The 21,623-nt window shown below is 34.0% G+C and overlaps 5 protein-coding genes across 7 annotated transcripts; all 5 read left to right on the top strand.

Annotated features, from left to right (window-relative positions):
* Positions 1-976: 976 nt before the first annotated feature.
* On the top strand, positions 977-2,738 carry LOC104752012 (tetraspanin-8). Its single transcript, XM_010474074.3, has 2 exons — positions 977-1,787; positions 2,255-2,738. The coding sequence occupies exons 1-2, from the start codon at positions 1,281-1,283 to the stop codon at positions 2,567-2,569; spliced, it is 822 nt and encodes a 273-aa protein (XP_010472376.1). The 5' UTR covers positions 977-1,280; the 3' UTR covers positions 2,570-2,738.
* A 3,577-nt stretch (positions 2,739-6,315) lies between these two features.
* On the top strand, positions 6,316-7,749 carry LOC104752011 (heterodimeric geranylgeranyl pyrophosphate synthase large subunit 2). Its single transcript, XM_010474073.3, has one exon. The coding sequence runs from the start codon at positions 6,485-6,487 to the stop codon at positions 7,631-7,633; it is 1,149 nt and encodes a 382-aa protein (XP_010472375.1). The 5' UTR covers positions 6,316-6,484; the 3' UTR covers positions 7,634-7,749.
* A 4,664-nt stretch (positions 7,750-12,413) lies between these two features.
* LOC104752010 (calcium uniporter protein 3, mitochondrial) lies at positions 12,414-14,445 on the top strand. Of its 2 annotated transcripts, none has more exons than XM_087491400.1 (2): positions 12,414-13,117; positions 13,394-14,445. In XM_087491400.1, exons 1-2 carry the CDS (start codon positions 12,545-12,547, stop codon positions 13,451-13,453), a joined length of 633 nt encoding a protein of 210 aa, XP_087347526.1. In that variant the 5' UTR covers positions 12,414-12,544; the 3' UTR covers positions 13,454-14,445. The 2 variants fall into 2 exon arrangements, with proteins under 2 accessions (XP_087347526.1, XP_010472374.1); XM_010474072.3 differs by having other exon boundaries at positions 12,438-13,117; positions 13,935-14,445.
* Positions 14,446-15,944: 1,499 nt separating this feature from the next.
* Positions 15,945-17,962, top strand: LOC104752009 (uncharacterized). Of its 2 annotated transcripts, XM_087491399.1 has the most exons (3): positions 15,945-16,094; positions 16,371-17,088; positions 17,558-17,962. In XM_087491399.1, the coding sequence occupies exon 2, from the start codon at positions 16,380-16,382 to the stop codon at positions 17,055-17,057; it is 678 nt and encodes a 225-aa protein (XP_087347525.1). In that variant the 5' UTR covers positions 15,945-16,094; positions 16,371-16,379; the 3' UTR covers positions 17,058-17,088; positions 17,558-17,962. The 2 variants fall into 2 exon arrangements, with proteins under 2 accessions (XP_087347525.1, XP_010472373.1); XM_010474071.3 differs by lacking the exon at positions 17,558-17,962 and having other exon boundaries at positions 15,954-16,094; positions 16,371-17,321.
* Positions 17,963-17,965: 3 nt separating this feature from the next.
* Positions 17,966-20,150, top strand: LOC104752008 (lysM domain receptor-like kinase 4). The gene has a single exon (XM_010474070.3). The coding sequence runs from the start codon at positions 18,071-18,073 to the stop codon at positions 19,886-19,888; it is 1,818 nt and encodes a 605-aa protein (XP_010472372.1). The 5' UTR covers positions 17,966-18,070; the 3' UTR covers positions 19,889-20,150.
* The last annotated feature ends 1,473 nt before the right edge of the window (positions 20,151-21,623 follow it).

The following is a 21,623-nucleotide window of genomic DNA, read 5'->3' as shown; positions in this document are numbered from 1 at the left end:
AATTAGAAAATAAATTACAAATCCTAAAACTAAAAAGATCAAAATTTAAAAAAGTATAATAATAATAATATAATAAATTACTAATCATAAAATAAGAAAAGGCATTATTACACAGTTACTATAAATCTTGGTTTTTTTATATGCAGGTATTGGCCAAAAAATTAAATATTGTTCAGACTTCAGATCCTAGTTGTAATCTAAATAGTAAATCAAACCACAGTTACAAATTTGTTTTGGTAAACAACATTTGTCATGCGGATTCAAATAAATCTAATTTGAATATGTTTTTAAACAAGAGTTCATGTAATTTGAATAACTATTTCTCATTATCTAATTTCCATTAGTAGGTTAGGTAGCAACGCAGCCTCCAAAAGCATAAAAACAAATTGCTATTTTTTCCAGTGGCGTAACAAAAATACGAGTAAAACGTTGACCAAAACATACGGGTAAACAATTAACAAATTGAACTTTTAAAACCTTCCCAACTCTCTCAAGCAAGTAAAAAACAAAAGGAAAAATAGCACTCTTAATTTAACATAGTAGAAATAAGATAATCATATAAAAGTGAAAGCTACTTGATCTTTCAATACCTTAATACTTTTCTTTTAGGTTTGATTTGACATAGGGGTTTTAGACAATATAGAACGAACAAAAACTGATTATATTTTAAAATTTTCAAAAAAATTCCAATTAGTGATATCATATATTATAAATAAAACTTATATATGTCTATATAATTTTATATCATAAATTTTGTATTGTAAAAAACATATGTTGGTCGATAAATTTATATATAGTTAGCAATAAACTTATATTCATAATTCTTTTTTTTTTTTTGACAGCTATATATAATAAAAAAAAGTCATTATTCATAAATAAGATAAGATCAAATATGGAGAAAAATATTATATAGTATAAAAAAGAAAATAAAATACTACTAACTATTCCAATTAAAGCATTATCCAGAAAAAATCTCGAGCACTCGCTATAAAGCGCGTGGAAATTAAAGAGTCCTTCTTCCAATGCAACCAAACCAAAGTCTTCAAGTCTCCAACTACTCTTCCTTAAGACAAGAAGCCAAATAAAGGAAGGACACAAAACAAACGAAACTTCTCTGCAAATTTCCTCACTTCCACGCGTTTCAATCATCTCTATATATAAACTTATTTCTCCCAACTCACCTAAACACGTCTCTGGGTTCCTCAAATTCTCAATCTTTTTCTCTGTTTCCATCTTCTTATCTTAAGCTTCCCTCAAAGTATCAATCAAATCAATCAACCATGGTTCGTTGTAGCAACAACCTTGTTGGTATACTCAACTTCCTAGTCTTTCTCCTCTCGATCCCAATCTTAGCTGGAGGAATCTGGCTAAGCCAAAAAGGGTCAACAGAGTGTGAAAGATTCCTAGACAAACCCGTGATTGCTCTTGGAGTTTTTCTCATGGTTGTAGCCATAGCTGGTTTGATCGGTTCATGTTGCAGAGTCACATGGCTTCTTTGGTTTTATCTCTTTGTCATGTTTCTCTTGATTCTCCTTGTGTTCTGTATAACAGTTTTCGCCTTTGTTGTTACAAACAAAGGCGCAGGTGAAGCTATTGCTGGGAAAGGTTATAAAGAGTATAGACTTGGTGATTACTCTGATTGGTTGCAGAATCGTGTTAACAATGGTAAAAACTGGGATAAGATTAGGAGTTGTCTTATTGAGAGCAAAGTTTGTTCTAAACTTGAAGCTAAGTTTATTGATGTTCCTGTCAATAATTTCTACCAAGAACATCTTACTGCTCTTCAGGTAAATAGTTTGATTTAATTTTTGTCTTTTAAAATTTATTCTTATTTTTGTGGTTTTTAGTGATTTGTGATCAGAGAGTTAGAAAGTGATTGAACTTTTTTGATCCTTAAAGTTCTCTTTTTGTGATTCTTGAACTTTTGATTTTTTAACACAAAAGGTGTACTTTTTGATTCAAAGTTTCAATTTTTTTTTTATTAAGAATCTGAATTTGTGAATCTGAACCCATAGACATATGCCTTAGTTCTTAATTTTGATCAAATTATTGTAAAGGATTGACTTTTTTTGTAGTGATCTCCAAGTGTTTGATTCTTACTTAAGATGCAAGCTTTAATTAGTAACTTAGTTACGCTCTGTTCTTAGCACTTTTGTATGTTATTAGTTTGTTAGATAGTTTCTGAAGCTGAATCTTTGTGAATAATCTTAAGGCGGCTATAACTTAACTAACGAATCTTTCTTTTGTGTTACAGTCCGGTTGCTGCAAACCCTCAGATGCATGTGGATTCGAGTACGTAAACCCCACAACCTGGAACAAGAACACAACGGGAACACTTGCTCATCCAGACTGCCAAACCTGGGACAACGCGAAAGACAGGCTCTGCTTCGATTGTGAATCTTGCAAAGCGGGTCTACTAGACAACGTCAAGAGCGCATGGAAGAAAGTTGCGATCGTAAACATCATCTTCCTTGTCTTCCTCATCATTGTCTACTCTGTTGGTTGCTGTGCTTTCAGAAACAACAAGAGGGATGACAGTTATACCCGTACCTATGGATATAAGCCTTGAACATAGTTTATTGGTTTTTTTAGGAAAGAGAGATTCGTTGATCCTTTTTATACATTACTCTGGAGTTTGCTTTTTATGTTTGATTTTATCTTTGGTGTTTTGAGACCATACTGCTTGTACAGCTCACTTATGATATTTATTTATTAGTGTGTTCTGTCTTTTTGGCTAACCTTGATACTATTGATTTATCATGTGCTATTTCATTAGTTTATTGTTTCGTTATACATATCATGTGGCTCTAGTGGCTTCAATATTTGGTGATTGATGATGTGATCTCTATCGGACTTGATAGAATTGTAAAGTCCAAACAGGAGAGAAAAAACAATGTACTAACACAAAAAAAACTCAAGAGAAACAATATTGTAATAACACACCATACATAATGAAGATTGGTTTCCTGACACATTTAGCTAGAGTCTCAGAGATTGATAAAACTGAAGATCACCTCACTCCTCGCATACATCATCATCATCGTCTGAGATCACCACAAATATATCATCAGCATCATCATCATCATCTGTGATCACCTCAACAGCATAATCACGAAATCCCTTTTTTATACTTTTGAGTCGGTTGGTTTGATGAGCTTGGATGTGCAAACATCTCCGACCACTAAACCTAACTCTTTGACCAATCAGATCCATCCAGCAATGAATATCTTGTTTGTGTACCAGTGACCTTATACATAACCTTCCATGACTTGTTCCCTTTTGGATTACGAATCTTGAACATCATTGTCTCCTTTGGCATATGCATCTCCTCAAACATCTTCGGGATCCCCTGAATCACAAATTCTTATCAGACTATATATTTCACATATATATTAACAAATTTTACACTACATCTTGGTTATCTCTTATCAAGAATTTAAGTGTAACACATCGAATTTACAAAATATAATGATACATGCATAGAGGTCTAATACAATTGATTTGACCATTATGTCATCAAAGTTCACTTATCTCTTGGTTCAACCATCTCATGAGAAGTCTAGAGTTAAGTGTATTCGAGCTTGAACAATTTCAGGATAGATGACCTATGAGAAAGTGATTTTTGATACCGTGTGAATGATAACAAAATATGAAGAAAAATCACGTGGTGATTCACATGATTTATAGAGTCGGTAAACAAGTTTTTTCAAGCTTCATAGACATAACGTATCGGTCGTCGAATAACGATAGGTTCACGAACCAAGAGAAGACGTGTGGCCTACTAAAATTGGTTGTCGGGGTGTTACAATAAGGTAGCTTTTCTTTATGGTGAAGTTAAATTGTGAAAGAAGAGAATTGTGAAAGAAGCGACAAAGTGTCATCTTTAGAAACGTTTCTAACAGCTTCCACCTTTGTCTTCTCCTTCTTGCTTTGACCTTATTCATCGAAGATCAACTATAAAAGTAAAGATTGTCTTCTTCATCTTCTCCATAAGCATTTATAAGCAATCTCGGAGATGAAAACTTATAGGAAGAAACAATAGTTGCAGAGACTTGCGTGCTTTGTGATTTCATCTTTTTTTTTTTTTGATAACTTAGGAATAATCCTAAAGGCTTTCTAGGATTTCATCATTTGTTCAGAACAGGCAAACACAGCGACAAGCCAATAAGAAGATAATTGGCAAGACTAATCATCTAAGAACAGTAGATAAGAGGCTTCATCTTTCTAAAAGAAAGTTCGCAGCAGGAAACATCTACCTCCCGTTTATCAACGACAACATAGGCTTCCTAAATTCTGAAGGGTTTGAGGTGCAGAATTCAAACAGGTACAGTCGCAAGTCGTGTTATAAATGTGATAAAACCCCAGAGGAAGAATGAGACTACTATGAGCGTGTAAAAGAGATTTGCTGACAGGATGATCATCCAAGACATTCAGAGACATATACTGAAGGGGTCTCCTTCTAAGTTTGTTTCTTCTATCTTCAGGAGATAGGGATTTCAAAGTTGCCATGGAAATCTTAAGAAAAAATGGCTATAAAATCTTTCTAGCCATCACCCCAGAAGCAAAAGTGGATTTCAAACATTGTGTACAAAAGCAGCAGGCAAAATCTGGCCCCGAGAAGAATAATAGGTATGGCCGCTGAAGAAGAGGTCCAGGTGGTGATGTTTTCTGACGGAGTGTTAAGATTAAGGAATGCTGTTTTTAGAGTTACTGTGAAACACGTTCACCACTCTGGAGTGTTCTCTTTTATTTTATCTGTTTTGTGGACATCGTTATATAATTTCGTCATGTTGATGAAAAACAAAATCCTCTTAAATACATTTCCGATGGTGATATTAATTGTCGAATGCATCGACAAAAACAGACAGCCAGCATTTGACCATCCTCTTGTAAAATATTACAAACTACAGGTAACTTGTTTTGTTGTTTTAACTGTCTGTTTTATGTTTTTATACCATTATTAGCCATTTTATCTCTTAATTGTCAGTGTTAACAATCTCTTGTTTTTAATGAAAAATAATACAGGAAACACCATCTAAGGTGACTAGAGTGATCGAAACTCAAAAAGGAAGAAGATAGACATGGGAAGCTCGTCTCAGCACCACAAGGTGTCGAGAAGGAGTAGTGCCAATACTACTGCCTAACGGTCACACAAATAATCGGACACAGCCTGAGACAAAAAGTTACCACCCAGGGCATAAGATTAGGAGTTGTCTTGTTGAGAGCAAAGTTTGTTATAAGCTTGAAGCTAAGTTTGTTGATATTCCTGTTAATAATTTCTACCAAGAACATCTTACTGCTCTTCAGGTAAAGTGATTAATTTGATTTTTTTCTTTAAAGTTTATTCTTATTTTTAGGGTTTTTAGGATTTATATAACCCAATGCAAAATATATGCAAAACATATGCATAACATAATGATTAAGTAGTCAAATACCAGCGACATCGTTATATAATTTTGTCATGTGGATGAAAAACGAAATCCTCTTAAATACACTTCCGATAATTTTTGTAGCTTGTTAAATTTTTAAACAACTGTTTGTAGTATTTCTTTATGTTTTCATATTTGAAAATTAATGTACAAACAAAAATATTTAGACATTTGAACATTTTTTTCCTTTATATCGGGTATGCTTTACAGAAGACCAAACATATAATTTCTTCTTGCGTTTTGGTTTTGGTTAATGCACTTTCAAAAATGAATACTGTATGTTTCGAAAGGCACAAGCTTAGCCCAACCCTTGGATACCCTAAATATGTAGGGGGTATAAAAATATAAAACTAATATATAACATGTATTTATCAATGTATGCATGTATATATATGATTCGAATAGTAAAATTAAACTACTAATGTCTAAACAAATATATATATATATATATATATATATATTTTTTTTTTTAACTAAATTTTAGAAACCTTTTTTATATTTCTACTAATAAAAATTATATTAAAAAGGAACTTTACCGCGGCATAATAAAACCAAATTATGTAAACTACTTCAAAAGTTCATCAAATAGTTTTTTTATAAATAGAGTAATACTAGTTTGATGGATTTTTCGCCAAACTTTATCATGGTCTTGCTAATGGTGAATGATCACACAAGACATAACAGACACGTTTGTAAGTGAATATCGAAATGCTTGAACTGGGGGGACTCCTAAGGTGGACACTAAAGAATCAAATCCATATATATTAATAAAATTAAAAATAAAGAGGACGTGAAGTTGTATCAAGTTCAAGTAAATAATGCGTGTTAATGAAGATTAGTGCTTGAAAGAATATAAAGGAAACGTGCAGAGAAGATGAAGTAGTCTCTCACGAGGTCCATGTTTTTTGGGTTCTGCTTTCTTTTACGTAATTGAGGACATGAAGATGAGACGTCTTCCTTCTCTAATCGGCAACAACTAAAGCGTTACGGGAAGATATCAACATCACTCTCAAGTCCGGTTGACATATACATAAATCTCCCTATAAAATAGACTAATGGGACAAATAACTCGAGAAAGAAGTTTTTTTATTTTATTTGATGAAATGGAACCTCAAATTCTTTTTCTCTATCTCTCACTTCTCATTCTCTCCATTAACTTCTTCTTCACGAATCTTAAACCGAGGCTAGCCCGTCTCCTCCAGCCTTCTCTGGAAACTCGGGCCAAGGCTGCGTTTTTATCCCAAAAAGAAGTAGCCGAGTTTCTTGATTCTCCCAAAGACGAAGAAGATGAAGATATCGTATCAGATGACGACTTGACGTTTGAATTTGATCCGTACATGATGAGCAAAGCCGAATCAGTTAACAAAGCTCTAGCGGAAGCCATTCCTGTCGGCGAGCCACTCAAGATCCACGAGGCCATGCGTTATGCGATTCTTGCTGCTGGGAAACGCGTTAGGCCAATACTTTGTCTCGCTTCTTGTGAGCTGGTAGGTGGCAAAGAGAATGCAGCAATGCCAGCCGCTTGTGCGGTTGAGATGATCCACACGATGTCTCTTATCAAAGACGATTTACCTTGTATGGACAATGATGACCTACGCCGTGGGAAGCCAACGACGCATAAAGTATATGGTGAAGGAGTGGCTATTCTCTCCGGTGGGGCTCTCTTGTCTCTTGCCTTCGAGCACATGACGACGGCAGAGATATCACCGGAGAGAATGGTATGGGCGGTGAGAGAATTGGCTAGGTCTATTGGCACGAAAGGGTTAGTCGCGGGACAAGCGATGGATATAAGCAGTGAAGGTGTGGACCTAAGCGAAGCTGGATTAGAGCATTTGGAGTTTATCCATGTCCATAAGACCGCGGTTTTGTTGGAAACTGCCGCGGTTCTTGGAGCCATTATTGGTGGTGGATCTGATGAGCAGATTGAGAGAGTGAGGAAGTTTGCAAGGTGCATTGGGTTGTTGTTTCAAGTGGTGGATGATATTTTGGACGAGACGAAGTCCTCGGAGGAATTGGGAAAAACTGCCGGAAAAGATCAGCTCCTCGGAAAGCTAACGTATCCGAAGTTAATGGGATTGGAGAAATCGAAAGAATTTGTTAAGAGATTGACGAGAGATGCACGGCAACATCTTCAAGGGTTTAGTTCGGAAAAGGTGGCTCCTTTAGTATCTCTTACTACTTTTATTGCTAACAGAAATAAGTGATTATTTGTTTTATTTGTGTGTTTATTGGGTTTATGTATACATGCTAAAGTAGTGTGTTCCCTTATTTTTAAGTGTAACCACTTTTTATTATGTTTATTAAAGATATATTTAAGAAATTGTACATAATTTTATAACATGCATGTAAAGAAACTCAAACAAAACTACAATATGAGCTACGTACATATAATAAACTCATACAATTTCTTTAGTGAAAATTAAGTGTACGTCAAACATATATCAAAATAAAACACTTAACTGGGAGACAAACTGATAAAGAGGATGTTTAATTTGTGGTGCTTAGCTTGGTGACGTCTTGCTCTTTTTTTCTCGCGAACCGGTAAGCACTTCCGCCCCATGATGGTTTTGCTTTTGCAATCCTTCAAAACTTGTTTTGCTGTGGACACCCTTTTAGGTTCTTAGAGAGGCAGCGGTAGTCGGTCACTTTTTACATGTACATGTACCTCTTAAGATAGTTGTCACTTTTTCTGAGCATGCATGCACCCCAAAAAAAAAAGAGTTATGGTCATTCAGAGCGCAATACGCACATAATATGAAGTTACTCTTAGATCTGAGTTTGAGTCGATAATCAGGAAATAGACCACTCACAAAAATTAATTACATGTGTTGGAATAAGCTTAGTTTTATGATATTCAGAAATTATAGCTTGGTACATAAACCTTGGATCTAAGTATATTGGATCTAAGAACATATGACATAACATGTTGTAATAGTGCTAGCGGCGCCACACATATTTCACAGAACTTAGCTTGTTTGTAATTTTTTGACCATATCTTTTGGGTACACTGTATCCGAACTTGAGAAATGTATGTTCTTATAATTCTCTAACCAATTAAAATGATCATAAAGATTTCTCTCTAAGATGGCCTCACTCTATATTCGAGAGTCTTCCCATGAATGATAACAAGAAAATGACAATGGTCTAGATTGTAGAATACCCCAATCGTTATCATCACCATTGTATTCATGCTTTTTACATAAACCGTAATCATAAAAGTCAAAAAAATTTTGCCACCAACCCATATATTGGCCTAGCCATCGCTTTCACAACCAAACTAACTAATTAAAAAAAAATCAAGTTCGACATGAAATCTTCGTACATTAGATTTTAACGATCGAGAATCAATTTCTTGTCTTTGTATGTGACCTAATGTCTAAAACATGTTCCCGTTTCTTTTTCTTCGTTGTTGATAAAATAGAAATCAATTAGTGGTGTCAGGTACAATTAAATGGTTAATTGTATCCATCCGTTTTGGAGTACTTCCCGTGTCTAAAGGTGATGGTACAAGCAATGCGAACCTTCCGATGATGTCCTTTTATTTCATATGTTATCTATATCGTTTGTTATGCATTGTAATGTGAATCACTATTAAAACAAATGCTCTGAACTCGACTTATTAAAAAAAAAAAAATTCAGATCGATTACTCTTTACGGTGTTGATGCTAGAGTCCAAAGAATATTCCCTTTCATTATACATTTATATTTGTCTATCATCTCATAAGAATATGCCTTTCTGACGCTATCTTGTACGTTGTAAACATGGTTAATGAAAATAACTTAATAAAAAAACGTTAAACCAAATTATAAAAAAAAACAAACTTTGCAGTTTGGTTTTGTGTTTTTTAATTATGACAAAAGAAACACCATGGATTAAATAGTAATATAGTAGGCTCTAAACCCATATACGAGTTTTCTTCTTCGTGTATTTAAGTTACCCATATAACTATTCTAGTCGAATAAATCTAACCCATATAGGTTTATAAAATTTGAACATTCACTTCAAGACAATAAAATAAAATATCAACTAAAACGGACGAACGCACTTGATTTGTCGCGATATACTCTATTCACACACGTGACACGTACAAGCAGATGGTGACGATATTCTGAAGTAGTAGTAGTCCACTTGTTATATTTCTTTGTGTTTCAAAAGTTCATGAATCATATCTTGATAAATGTTTATAAATCATATCTTGATAAATGTTTATAAATCATATCTTGACCTCTAAAACTTCATCTAGATTTAACATATAACCAAATGGTCTATTTTCTAAATTCTGACGGGTTCAACTTAACATATTTTTTAAATACTTTCATGTAGATGTTTAAGTCAGTTAACCCATAAACTAGATTACCTCTTGCATAATATAAAAGATGGATTTATATCATTAAGTAGCATTGATTGGGTCTAATAATATAAGTGGCAACTGCCACTTGCTGGCATCACCATTAGCCCCAAGACAAAGTTGATAATTGTGTAATCATAATTAATTACATCTTAGACAATAATTGACCACATCTACCTAAGTAAGTCGATTAACCATTTGCTAATGTAATAAATTTTAGAATTTTTCTTTTTCTGCCAAACTATGTGGCATATATGTGGACATTGCTTGTCACCTTCCAATAAGTTTGTAACTAGTGGCTGTAATACTATGAACGTGTCAGTATACAACTTGCTAATACTATAATAGTTATACCAAATTGTGAATTATAGCTCCCAAAGTCTCGGGAGACTTCTTAAAGCTTGAGGAACATATGCGAAAAGTATAAACTACAAAATAGCCATCATTTTAATTACGTTTTCTTTCACATAAACACGTTAACGTATTATTCTTTTTTTCTTGTATGCAATAAATTATATGCACTAAATTATATGCACTAATAATATGGTGGAAACTAGAAGAAAAATATTATTTTGTTCACACAAACGATTATCTGATTTATATAAACTTTTCAACGGATTAGTTTTAGATCCTAAAAAGATATTCGTTTGGTTCACTCGAAAACTAAAAAATCTTTATAAAAAAAAAAAAAAAACTAAAACACTTACTCAAATTTTTTTATAAATTACCATTATGTCTGTCTAGATGCAAATTTGTTTCATATTAAAAACACGTGAATGCTTATCTATTTGATCCACTTGCTGTTGCTGGTCATTCTATACTATATTTTTCTCAACCGTCGAAACCATGATTCTTTTTTCCACTAACATTTCACAAATGTGATGTGTTGTATGTGCAAGATTTTTGGTAATGTTGTTCTATAGTACTATACGTTTCTCGTTCGTTACATAACTCTTTTTTCCACATAAGTTCACAAATGTCCGGAATTTTTGGTATTGTTTTTTCTTTTTGTAATTTCTAATCTTTTTTTGAGATCATTGGAAAATGTAAATCAACATGCATCACATAAAATACGACCTAAATCGATTTCGAGTTTTAGAACCAGAACCCTAAAACATTCAGAAAATTAAAGGGCAAAAGAAGATATCGATTTGAGGTTCACAAACCAAAGCTTTTTTGGAGGGAAATTCAATATTAGAGGGAAATTTAATAGTGAGTATTAGAAGAAATCGATTTGGGATTCAGAACCAAAGCTTTTTTAGAGGGAAATTGATTTGGGGTTCTTTGCTAATACCCAATATTAGAGGGAAATTCAGAACCAAACTTTTTTAGGGTTCTAGGATTCTAAAACTCAAAATCGATTTTGGAGAAAAAAAAAAGAGGGCAACAGTGTCTGTAATTCCCTTTAATTAATCATGTGGGGCTATAGTTTAACCATAATTAACATTTTCATCACTAGAGTTAACAGTCGTTATGTCGTAAGTATGGATCTTCCATTATTAAACGAAGGTTTTTAAAGACAACGGAAATTAAACCATATATTTTTTAGGAAATTTAATAACCAGAGGAATTAAAAAAAAAATGAGATGGCGTATTTTTCGGGCTTTTTCCCCATTTTTAGTGATATATAGATGATTGTTTAAACTATAAAAGATTAATTTTTAACCGTTTTTATTATTAAATAGATTTAAGTGGTTTCAGTCAATTCTAAAAGGTTTTACAAAAAAAAAAGACTATTATATTAATTAAAAAAAGTTTAGTATAATTTTTCAATTTCCAAATATAAAGATTTTAATTTATAATTTTTAAATCCATAGTCATGGTTATTAATTTAATATTTTGTGTGTTTTAATGTATGTTTTCATATAATTTTTATTTATAATAACATATCTATGAAATTTTTTATGTAAACGTATAAAGCATCTAAAATCAGTTAGATTCCAATTAAGTGTTTTAGATGTTAAGCACGGGGTCAACGTTCGTTTATAACACTTTCTTAAACACTTAATAATAAGTAAACAATCTAGACCAAGTTTATTTCAAGGTTAACAAAATATTACAAACTTTATTTTCTAAATAAAAAATTAAACTAACAAAAATAGATATGAATTTTTCTGATAATTAAAATTTAAAATATATTAAAATGTCAATAATTAATAATTAAGAATAACATAGTGGACTATTTATAAAATTAACCTAGTAAGCTAGTTAAAAGTAAAAAAAAAAAATAATAACAAATAAATAAATAAATAAAGGGACGTGGATCCACGTCTGCTTGCGTGTACGTAATAAGTCTTTCCGTTTCCTACTTCTTCTTTCCACTCTGTTCGCCTGCCGTTGTGAACTAATTTAGGTTTCTCTCCAAAACAAAACAAAATATCCAACGGCTACAACTGCACCGCAATGCTATCACCAATACCAACCCGAACACGTGTACGGCTCTCATCAACTCCATATTTCTCGTCGAGAAGGAAGAAAAAACAAAAAACAAAAAGTGTCTAAAAAAACGAATATTCCGTTACTGTAAATATTAAATTTTCGTGTACGTTCCGATATACGCTGACGTGTACGAGTCTCTTTTTTTTATTAAATTATTTATTTATTTTTAGTTGTTATTGTAACAGTATATAAACCCTTTTAGTCTCTATTCTTTCATTATTCAGTCGTAAATTAAAAACGATTTATTTCCTTTTTATTTTTTTTTATTTCTCTCTCTCTCTCTCTCTCTCAAAGTTTCTTGGGAGAGCTTTTTTTTTTTCAACAACAATGGCGATGAGGAAGCTTTTATCGAAGAAGCTCTTCAACATGACGAATGTCGCGTCGCAGAGTCTTATGAATTGTCGTATCTCTTCTTCCTCGTTAGCCGTACGAACCAGAGTTCCGAAGGAATCAGGCGATACGGCGAGGATCGCACCGGAGCCTGGGGATATGGGTGTTTCGCGGCGGTTTTTGCATAACACTGCTATGATTAGGCCGGAGATTATGCAGATGCCTGTTGGTGAGAGTTTGATTGAGAAGATCCGTGAGATTGATGGGAGTAAGGATCGGATTCGATTAGACGGACTTGCTCCTCCGGTTAAGGAAGAGACTGAGACGGAGACAACGGAAACGAGTCTTACGGTTGGGGATATGAAGAAGCTGCTAAGAGCGGCGCAGATCGAGATTGTGAAATCGAAGCTTAGAGAGACGGGGAGAAGCTGGATGCCGTATTCGGAGTTTGTTAGCGTTTGTGGTGAAGGTTCTTCAGATCCAGATCTAGGATCTAGAATCGCCAAGATGCTTGATGATTCAGCAAACGTCATCGTTTTGGGAGATTCCGTTTGTCTTAGACCTGATCAGGTACTTTTCTTCGTTTCCTATAGCCATTGAGTTTTAGCACAATTTGAAATCATCTTTGATCTTGTGAAAATCTCTTGAGTATGCAGCTGATTGATTGATTGATTGAATTGGGAGAGATAAAGAGATAGATTTTAAAATCTCTCTAGAAATCGAAAAACGAATTAGGTTCCCGAAAAGTTTTTTTTTTTGATTTGATTTTTTTTTTTGGAAGATATCGAAAACTGATACCATTTTTATTTCGGTTGGATCTCTTTCTTTTGCTTCCAATTTCAACAGGAGAATCAAAAACCTCTGTGTTATTTACCAGAGAGTTCCATAGGAGGTTCCCAAGTTTGAGAGATGGTGATAAAGAGGAACAGTTTCTACAGAGACCACAACCTTTTAAAATTTCCTAAAACCAAAAAAAAAAAACCATTGGTTTGATTAGGGTTCAATTGAGTCAACACCATTTTGGTGATTTGATACCAAACCCAAACAAAATTATCAAAAGAGAGAGAGAGTACAGAGATTGGTCTTACTAACATGGTCTTGGTGGGTTATTAGGATAATCCAAATGGAAAAAAATTGATAAGAGATGATGATCTGATTCATGAGGGTTGGGTTTATGTGGAGAGATTAGTCAATGGTGAAAAGATCTTAGTCAGAAACAGGGATATGGGGATGGATTGATTGACTTTATAGCTAGTCATTGATTCATATAGATGTGTTTTGTTGTGTGTTTTTGAGTGCTAATTGTGTGTCTCAAAAAGAAGGTGGTGGAGGTCGTGTTTTACCCAAACATTTTCTGTTTTTGTCTTTTGCTCTTGTGTCTGATCAGGTTACAAAATCCATTGAAGGACTGCTTCCTTTGCCAAAGATCCATAACCCAAATGACCCACGGAGAATCGAGTTGAAAGAGCTCGAAGCAGAAAAGGCAGTGATTGATGTGAAAGCGCATTCTTTGGTGAGGAAAGAGCTCTGGGCTGGTCTTGGTTACTTGATCCTACAGACCGCAGGGTTCATGAGGCTAACTTTTTGGGAACTCTCGTGGGACGTGATGGAGCCGATCTGTTTCTATGTCACGTCCATGTACTTTATGGCTGGTTACGCGTTTTTCCTCAGGACATCGAAAGAGCCTTCTTTTGAAGGGTTTTACCAAAGCAGGTTCGAGGCTAAACAGAGAAAGTTGATGAATGAGTATGAGTTTGATTTGGAGAGGTATGATGAACTGAAGAAGCTGTTTTGCTCTAAGCCTTCAGCTCATGTTTCCAACATTCTTGGAGCTATCAAGAGTTAAAAATTTTGATTAGGGGAAAAAATGCTTAGATATAATGTTGTTGTCACAAAAATGTTTTTCCTAACTAGAGAATTCTACCCCAAAAAAAAAAAGAAAGAAAAAAAAAAAAAAAAAAGAGAGAGTATCCTCAAAATTTCAGCTTAAAAAGAAAAATTCAAAGAATTGGTTTTATCATCGCGGCTTATGTAACATCAGGGAGAGATATGTTTTTGTTTTCAATTTTTGTTTTGTTTTTTTTTTTTGGTATGACAGATTTTAAATTTAACATCGTGTAAATAACTGTTTGAAAAAATGTAATTATATTATAGAAATTTTTATTTGCAAAAAACTTATTCTCAAAAACAAAACGGAAACTTGCGTGTGTGATATAATTTGTTTGTGTTATTGTCATGTTATACATAGAATAAAATCCGGCGTCATTCTTTCTACCAAAAACAAAAAATCCGGCCGAAAAACATGTACTAAAATTCTTATCTAAAAAAGAAAATCGTCTAAAAATTTAATAAGAGTTATTTATAAGAATTAAAACATTGACTTTTTGTTTTCAGTTCTTATGATGCCAAAGAATTAATATTGGATGTAATATTTGGTTTCAATTTTGTTAAAAAAATTCAACAAAACTTAAATGGTCTGTATAGGGGCTTTCAAAACTATCATATATCATCAAATCTACACAAAACTTAAAGTCTCAAAGTATTTTTTTATCAAAACAAAATTCTAACCTTATTTAAGTAAGATGTTGATTTTATTGGTTTTACAACCTTAACGAAGATCTTTCTTCATCCTAAAAAAAATATTCCCTCTCATTTTTTTTAGTTGTCATTCTAGAGTAAAAATTTTGTTTTTCAATACTTGTCATTTTAAGTTTCCAATGCATGTTTGGTAAAAATACCAATTTTATTTCAACTATTTTAATGATTTGACCAATAAAAAAATTAGAAAATGTATTAAAGAAGGGGTATAACAGAACATTGATCTATTTTCTTAATTTGTTTGCAAAGCTCTAGAACGACAAGTAAAAAAAACCGGAGGGAGTACTATATTTCAATATCACGACTCAAACTTTATTTGGATGGAGAAATAAAATAGGTATAAAAAGTTATGTTTAACTTAAATAATCACATAAAATTAATATAATGTCTAAAATCTGTAGGTTTTGGTGTGAAAATATAAGATGCACGAAAGATGTAGGTAGGTTTTGTACAATATCACATTGTCATTGTCACATACGTGTTAGCTACAGTTTCACTAACTTTCGTATCAAACATCTTGATTTACTCACAAATTACAGAATTATCATATACTATTTCAGAAAAAAACTATATACAAGTGTTTAAGGGAAAGAAATACACTGAAGGAAACAATAATTGGCCCATAATTAATACACTGAAATAGGAAAAATACACGAAATTAGCCTTCAAATGTAGCGAACCAGGCCCAAAATCAGTTTAGAAATCAAAATAATTGGGCCCATAATTAATCAAAATATCCGACCAAAAAAAAAAAAAAAAAAAGAGAGTAATATATAGTAGTCAGAAAATAGCTCTTCCCATCCCAACAGTAGGACTCTGTTTTTTTTTTGTTCCCACACGGTGTCTGGTTTTTTCTGTAGTTTCGTGCAAATCTCTACTTTTTAGGGATCTTGTCCTTCCTTCTTTTCTTTTGTGCTGATCTAATTTGATTCTTTTCGACGAGAAAAGGGTAAGTTTTTTCTACTTCAATTTGATTCTAGTTTCGATCCATGGATCTGATTATGATTCGATTTTGTCTTCGTCGGTTCAAATTCGACTCTATCGTCTTGGGGAAAAAAATTAGGTTTTTTGGTTAATTGGTATATTAGGGTTTGTCAAATCTTGTGATTGAATTAGGATTAGGGTTTCTTATCAAAGTTGGTAATTTTGTTTGACTCTGAGCTCTGAATGATCCTAATTTAAGGGTTTTTTGAATTAAAGGTTCATTTTTTTTTTTTGATTTTAGGGCATTGAGATGGTGGATGGAGAATCCACTAGCACGTCTTCTTACTCTGATAATAACAATGGCGCAAATGATCAAGGAGGTGACTTTGAATGTAACATTTGTTTCGAGATAGCTCAAGATCCGATCGTCACTCTCTGTGGCCATCTCTTTTGCTGGCCTTGCTTATACCGATGGCTTCACCACCATTCTCATTCTCAAGAATGTCCTGTTTGTAAAGCTGTGGTTCAAGACGATAAGCTTGTTCCTCTTTACGGTAGAGGCAAGAACCAAACTGACCCGAGATCAAAACGTTACCCGGGTATGCGGATTCCTAACAGACCAGCGGGTCAAAGACCCGAGACCGCAGCTCCTCCTCCTCAGCCTGATGCTGCGAGTAATTTTTTCAATTACGGTATTGGTTTGATGGGTGGGTTTATGCCAACGGCGACTACTAGGATTGGGAACTTCAGTATGGGGTTTGGTGGTTTGTTGCCTTCTTTGTTTAACTTTCAGTTCCATGGGTTTCCCGATGCAACGTTTTATGGTTCAGCACCGGGTTACGGTGGGTACCATAACGGTTTCCGTGGAGTTCCTACTCATGGACAAGAGCATCATCCTATGGCTCGTGGAGGAAACCAAAGCGATGCAACGCTGAAGAATCTCTTACTTGTTGTTGGTGTTTGCGTGCTGGTATTTCTTTGCTGGTGAGAACAAATTCACAATTTGGTTTATATTCCAGGTATGAATCAAACTCACGTACTTGTTTTCAAGTTGTGTATGTAAATATCATAATAGCTGAGTGTCTGTGTTTGCCATTTTCGACGTTGTTATTGTTTTTTCTTGGTTTGAAGATGAGTCTATAAGGTTTTTTACACAACTCCTTTGTTTTTAATCTTTATTTTTTGCTTTTGTGTTATGTCTAAGGATCTTGTGAAAACTAGTTGTGGAATAAATGTTGCATATGTTATAACATTTGATTATAATATTTGATTGATAGATCATTAGCTTCCCATATAGTTTCTGCTTTATTACTGATTGAGAAACGAAGAACAGACACTGAAAATCTAGACTCAAAGGCTTACTCATTGATTCAGAAGAGTTTGGTTTAGGAATGACAAATTTACACTTCCCATATAGTTTTAATAACTTATTACGAACCAATCCTAATTTATTCACTAACAAATATTGAGTGTGACACGATGATGCAGACAACAATGTCTGTTGAATATTATGAATTCTCCATGGTTGGTGGTATCAAAATGTTGGGTCGTACTGAGAAATCAAGAAAGGACCAACCTTTTCCCCGTAGACGCTGATACAACCCATTTTGCGTCGGTGTTTAGTAATGGTGGTTGCAATTTGGACGACTTTATCTAGTCAACATACTTCTCTGTCATTAAGATTATTAGCAACGAGACAGAATCGATTAGTTACTGTCGGAAATTAAAAACCAGAGGAGATGAAAAAAAGGCAAAACCCTTTTGAGTCATCTTCTCACGTCGTCTTTGGCGGCTTCAAAGCCTTTTTTGTAATTAAACAAAACAAAAAATATCAATGGGTTGAATGTAAAATCATATAATAAGTTATCCGCTCCAATAATTCATAATTTCATATCAGTGGAGACCAATTCTCACTTTTGTTCATTTGACATTTCCTGAAACAGTTGACTTTTTTCTTTTTCCCTATAAACACCAATCATAACACGTTGCAACATAACAACGATGATGTCGTTTCCACTTCATCTCCTCATCTTATTATGTCTCTCCTCTTTCGCAACCGCACAACAGCCTTACGTCGGGGTATCAACCACCGATTGCTCTGTTTCCGACAACTCCACCTCTGTTTTCGGCTACTCTTGTAACGGCCTCAACAGAACTTGCCAATCTTACGTCATTTTCCGATCGAGTCCTCCTTTCTCCACCGTTTCCTCAATCTCTTCGCTTTTCTCCGTCAACTCATCTGTCCTCTCCTCCCTCAATGCCGCCTCAACTTCAACTTCATTCCCTTCCGGTCAGCAAGTCATCATCCCTTTAACTTGTTCTTGTTCCAAAGACAATTCACAAACCAATCTCAGCTACACAATCAAGCAAGGCGATTCGTATTTCGCCATTGCTAACAACACTCTTCAGGGGCTTTCGACTTGTCAAGCTTTGGAGAAACAGAACAATGTTTCCTCTCAATCTTTGCTTCCTGGTATGAAGATCGTTGTTCCTATCCGCTGCGCTTGTCCTACGGCTAAACAAGTCAACGAAGATGGTGTGAAGTATCTGATGAGCTATACTGTGGTTTTCGGAGACACGGTGGATATCATCAGCAATAGATTTGGAGTCGAGACTAGCAAAACTTTAGAAGCTAATCAAATGTCTTTTGACAACTCTGAAGTTTTCCCTTTCACCACAATTCTGATTCCTTTACAGAACCCTCCTTCAGTTTCCAACTCTTCTTCTCTCACTCCTCCTCCTCCGACTCCATCGGTTTCTCCTCCATTGTCCCCGGACGGTGGGAAGTCGAAGAAAACATGGATCTATGTTCTTGTCGGAGTTTTAGGAGGAGCATTGGTTTTAGTTGTGGTTGGTGCAACCATGTTCTGTCTGGTTAAGAAGAAACCGAAAACACAAGAGGAAACGAGAAATCTCGATAGCTTCACGGGCAAGAAACCGCCGAGGTCTTATCAAGAATTCGATCCGCTAGATGGTTTATCAGGAATGGTGGTAGAATCCTTGAAAGTTTACAAATTTCACGAACTACAGTCAGCAACGAGTGACTTCACGTCGTCTAGCTCGATCGGAGGATCAGGGTACATCGGAAAAATCAACGGCGATGGTGCCATGATCAAGAAAATAGAAGGAAACGCATCTGAGGAGATCAACTTGTTATCGAAACTTAACCATCTCAACATCATTCGTCTCTCTGGATTCTGTTTCCATGAAGGAGAGTGGTACTTAGTCTACGAACACGCTTCAAACGGATGCTTAAGCGATTGGATTCACACGACAAAGTCGTTACTAAGCTTGACCCAGAAGCTACAAATCGGTTTAGATATAGCAACGGGGCTTAACTATCTACACAACTTTGCTGATCCTCCATATGTTCACAGGGATTTGAGCAGCAACAATGTGTTCCTCGACATCGAGTTTCGAGCAAAGATTGGTAATTTAGGTTCAGCAAGATCAACGACTGAAGATTTCGTGTTGACGAAACACGTGGAAGGAACAAGAGGGTACTTAGCTCCTGAGTATTTGGAACATGGGTTAGTTTCAACTAAGCTTGATGTGTATGCTTTTGGAGTTGTGTTGTTGGAGATTGTTACTGGTAAAGAAGCTTCTGAACTGAAGAAAGAGATCGATGAAGGTAATGCGATAGAGGAGATTTTGAATCGTGGAAGGTTGTTACCTGAAGGGTTAGTGAGTTTTGTTGTTAAGCTGGTGGTGGATTGTTTGAAGAAAGATCATATGAGTCGTCCATCGATGGATGAAATTGTTCTGTCTTTGTCTAAGATCTTGACGGCTACGCAGAATTGGGAAGAATCATCGTACTAAGTTTAAGGCCCAATTTTTTTTGGGCACAAAGACCCACTAAATGAACCACACGACCTTTTTTGTATTAAGGATTTTAGATGTTAGAAGGTTTGGTTATGTTGTGGTGTTGAATTTGGTCACACAAAAGAAAATGTTGATTGGTTAAGGCTGTGGTTGTGTCTGACCAAAACTAGAGTAAGCAAATTTGGTTGCATGAAAATTTGTTGTGAGCAATGTGGCTGGAAAAAACTGCAAATATGAAAAAATGATGGTCTTTAGAGTTTTTGCATGTTTAGTTAATACTTGTACTACAAAATTAGTTCACTCATATTAATGTTGATGATAATAAACAGATTCAGGAAAAAGCTTTTAATCATTCATCTAAAATTAATTTGGTTAACCTGTCAACTAATTAAAAATGAGAGATTTAGATTCTGATATATATATATATATATATATATATTTGACATCGATATTTAGATTCTGATTTAAAAAACAAAAAAAAAGTGTGACTAAATATATAGAGATTTTTCACTAAATAGCCAATAAATATACTACTAAAATGAATTTTTTGTTCTAAAAATATCATCATTAAGTTATTTTTTCTCTAAAAAATACCATTAAAATATAATTTTTAGAAAATACTACAAAACTAAACTATATTATTTAGAAATTAGGATTAAAGTTTTTTTATAGTTAACTCTAAACTCTTAAAACGAAACCCTAAACCCAAAATGTTAAACAGAATCTAAAACTGTAAAATTATAAACTCTAAATTTTTTTTTTTTTTTAAGATTCTGGTAGTTTTAGACTAAAATTAAAACTAAAATTCTGTAATAGTATTTTTGGAAAAATAACATAATGATGGTCTTTTTGGAACAAAAAAACTTAATTTAGTACTATTTCAGGTATGAATTATACTTTTCTAAATAACATATTCCAAAAGTATTTTTTTTTGTAGATAACATGTTTGATTTCACATCAGAAGTTACTTGATTTCACATCAGAAGTTACATTTCAAAAATGTTGAATACTGAAACCACAAACTTTTGAAAATATCTAGTCCATATATATATATATATATATTCTTTTTATATCTTCTCATTATTTCACTTTTTAAAATAAGGAAAAAAAATAATGAAAGAAACGAGTTGAATTGATGAAGTTCGAAGCTTGGTGGTGGTGGTGGTGGTGGTGGTGATAGAAGAACACACAGGCTGTCACGTTTGGGTAGTCAATACACGTGGCACTTTAAGACACGTTGATTCCGACATGGACCACATTATCCCACGTGGCCATGACCATTTTGCCTGATTTGCCACGTGGACCCTATTAAATTGAGTTTGTGTTTTGTGTTTAAGGACCACTATTTGTTTGATAAGATATGAGCAAGCATCGACTCATCCACATAAAAAAAATAACACATTTACATAATACACACGGCGTTTTTTTATATTATTAATTCTTACGTATGATTATTTTCTTTCAATATCAAAAATGAAAGAGAAATATTAGCTCCCAATTGTTATGTACCTTAGTATTAGATTCTCTCCATTAAAGAGAGCTCGAAAGATAACATAATCGGGAAAAGATATATTAAATCAAACTATATACATTCTCTAATACTTAGGTTGATATGAAATGAAATACAAAATTATTAAGGTTAAATACAAGTGAAACTAAACAAACCACTATGCTAAGTTGCTAACCAAACTATACAAGAGATTAAGGCTTTGAATGGTTACTCCATGCACTC

The sequence above is a fragment of the Camelina sativa genome, chromosome 16 (genome assembly GCF_030686135.1).
Source record: "Camelina sativa cultivar CO46 ecotype springtype chromosome 16, ASM3068613v1".
Taxonomy (NCBI): domain Eukaryota; kingdom Viridiplantae; phylum Streptophyta; class Magnoliopsida; order Brassicales; family Brassicaceae; genus Camelina; species Camelina sativa.
This window is presented reverse-complemented; position numbering and strand designations above follow the sequence as displayed.

Bases quoted from the DNA above. Each gene is read 5' to 3' on its own strand.
- LOC104752012 (XM_010474074.3), top strand. From the start codon at position 1,281: ATGGTTCGTTGTAGCAACAACCTTGTTGGTATACTCAACTTCCTAGTC. The intron at 1,788-2,254 runs GTAAATAGTTTG...TTTGTGTTACAG, and splicing joins AACATCTTACTGCTCTTCAG to TCCGGTTGCTGCAAACCCTC.
- LOC104752011 (XM_010474073.3), top strand. From the start codon at position 6,485: ATGGGACAAATAACTCGAGAAAGAAGTTTTTTTATTTTATTTGATGAA.
- LOC104752008 (XM_010474070.3), top strand. From the start codon at position 18,071: ATGATGTCGTTTCCACTTCATCTCCTCATCTTATTATGTCTCTCCTCT.
- LOC104752010 (XM_010474072.3), top strand. From the start codon at position 12,545: ATGGCGATGAGGAAGCTTTTATCGAAGAAGCTCTTCAACATGACGAAT. The intron at 13,118-13,934 runs GTACTTTTCTTC...GTGTCTGATCAG, and splicing joins TTTGTCTTAGACCTGATCAG to GTTACAAAATCCATTGAAGG.
- LOC104752009 (XM_087491399.1), top strand. From the start codon at position 16,380: ATGGTGGATGGAGAATCCACTAGCACGTCTTCTTACTCTGATAATAAC.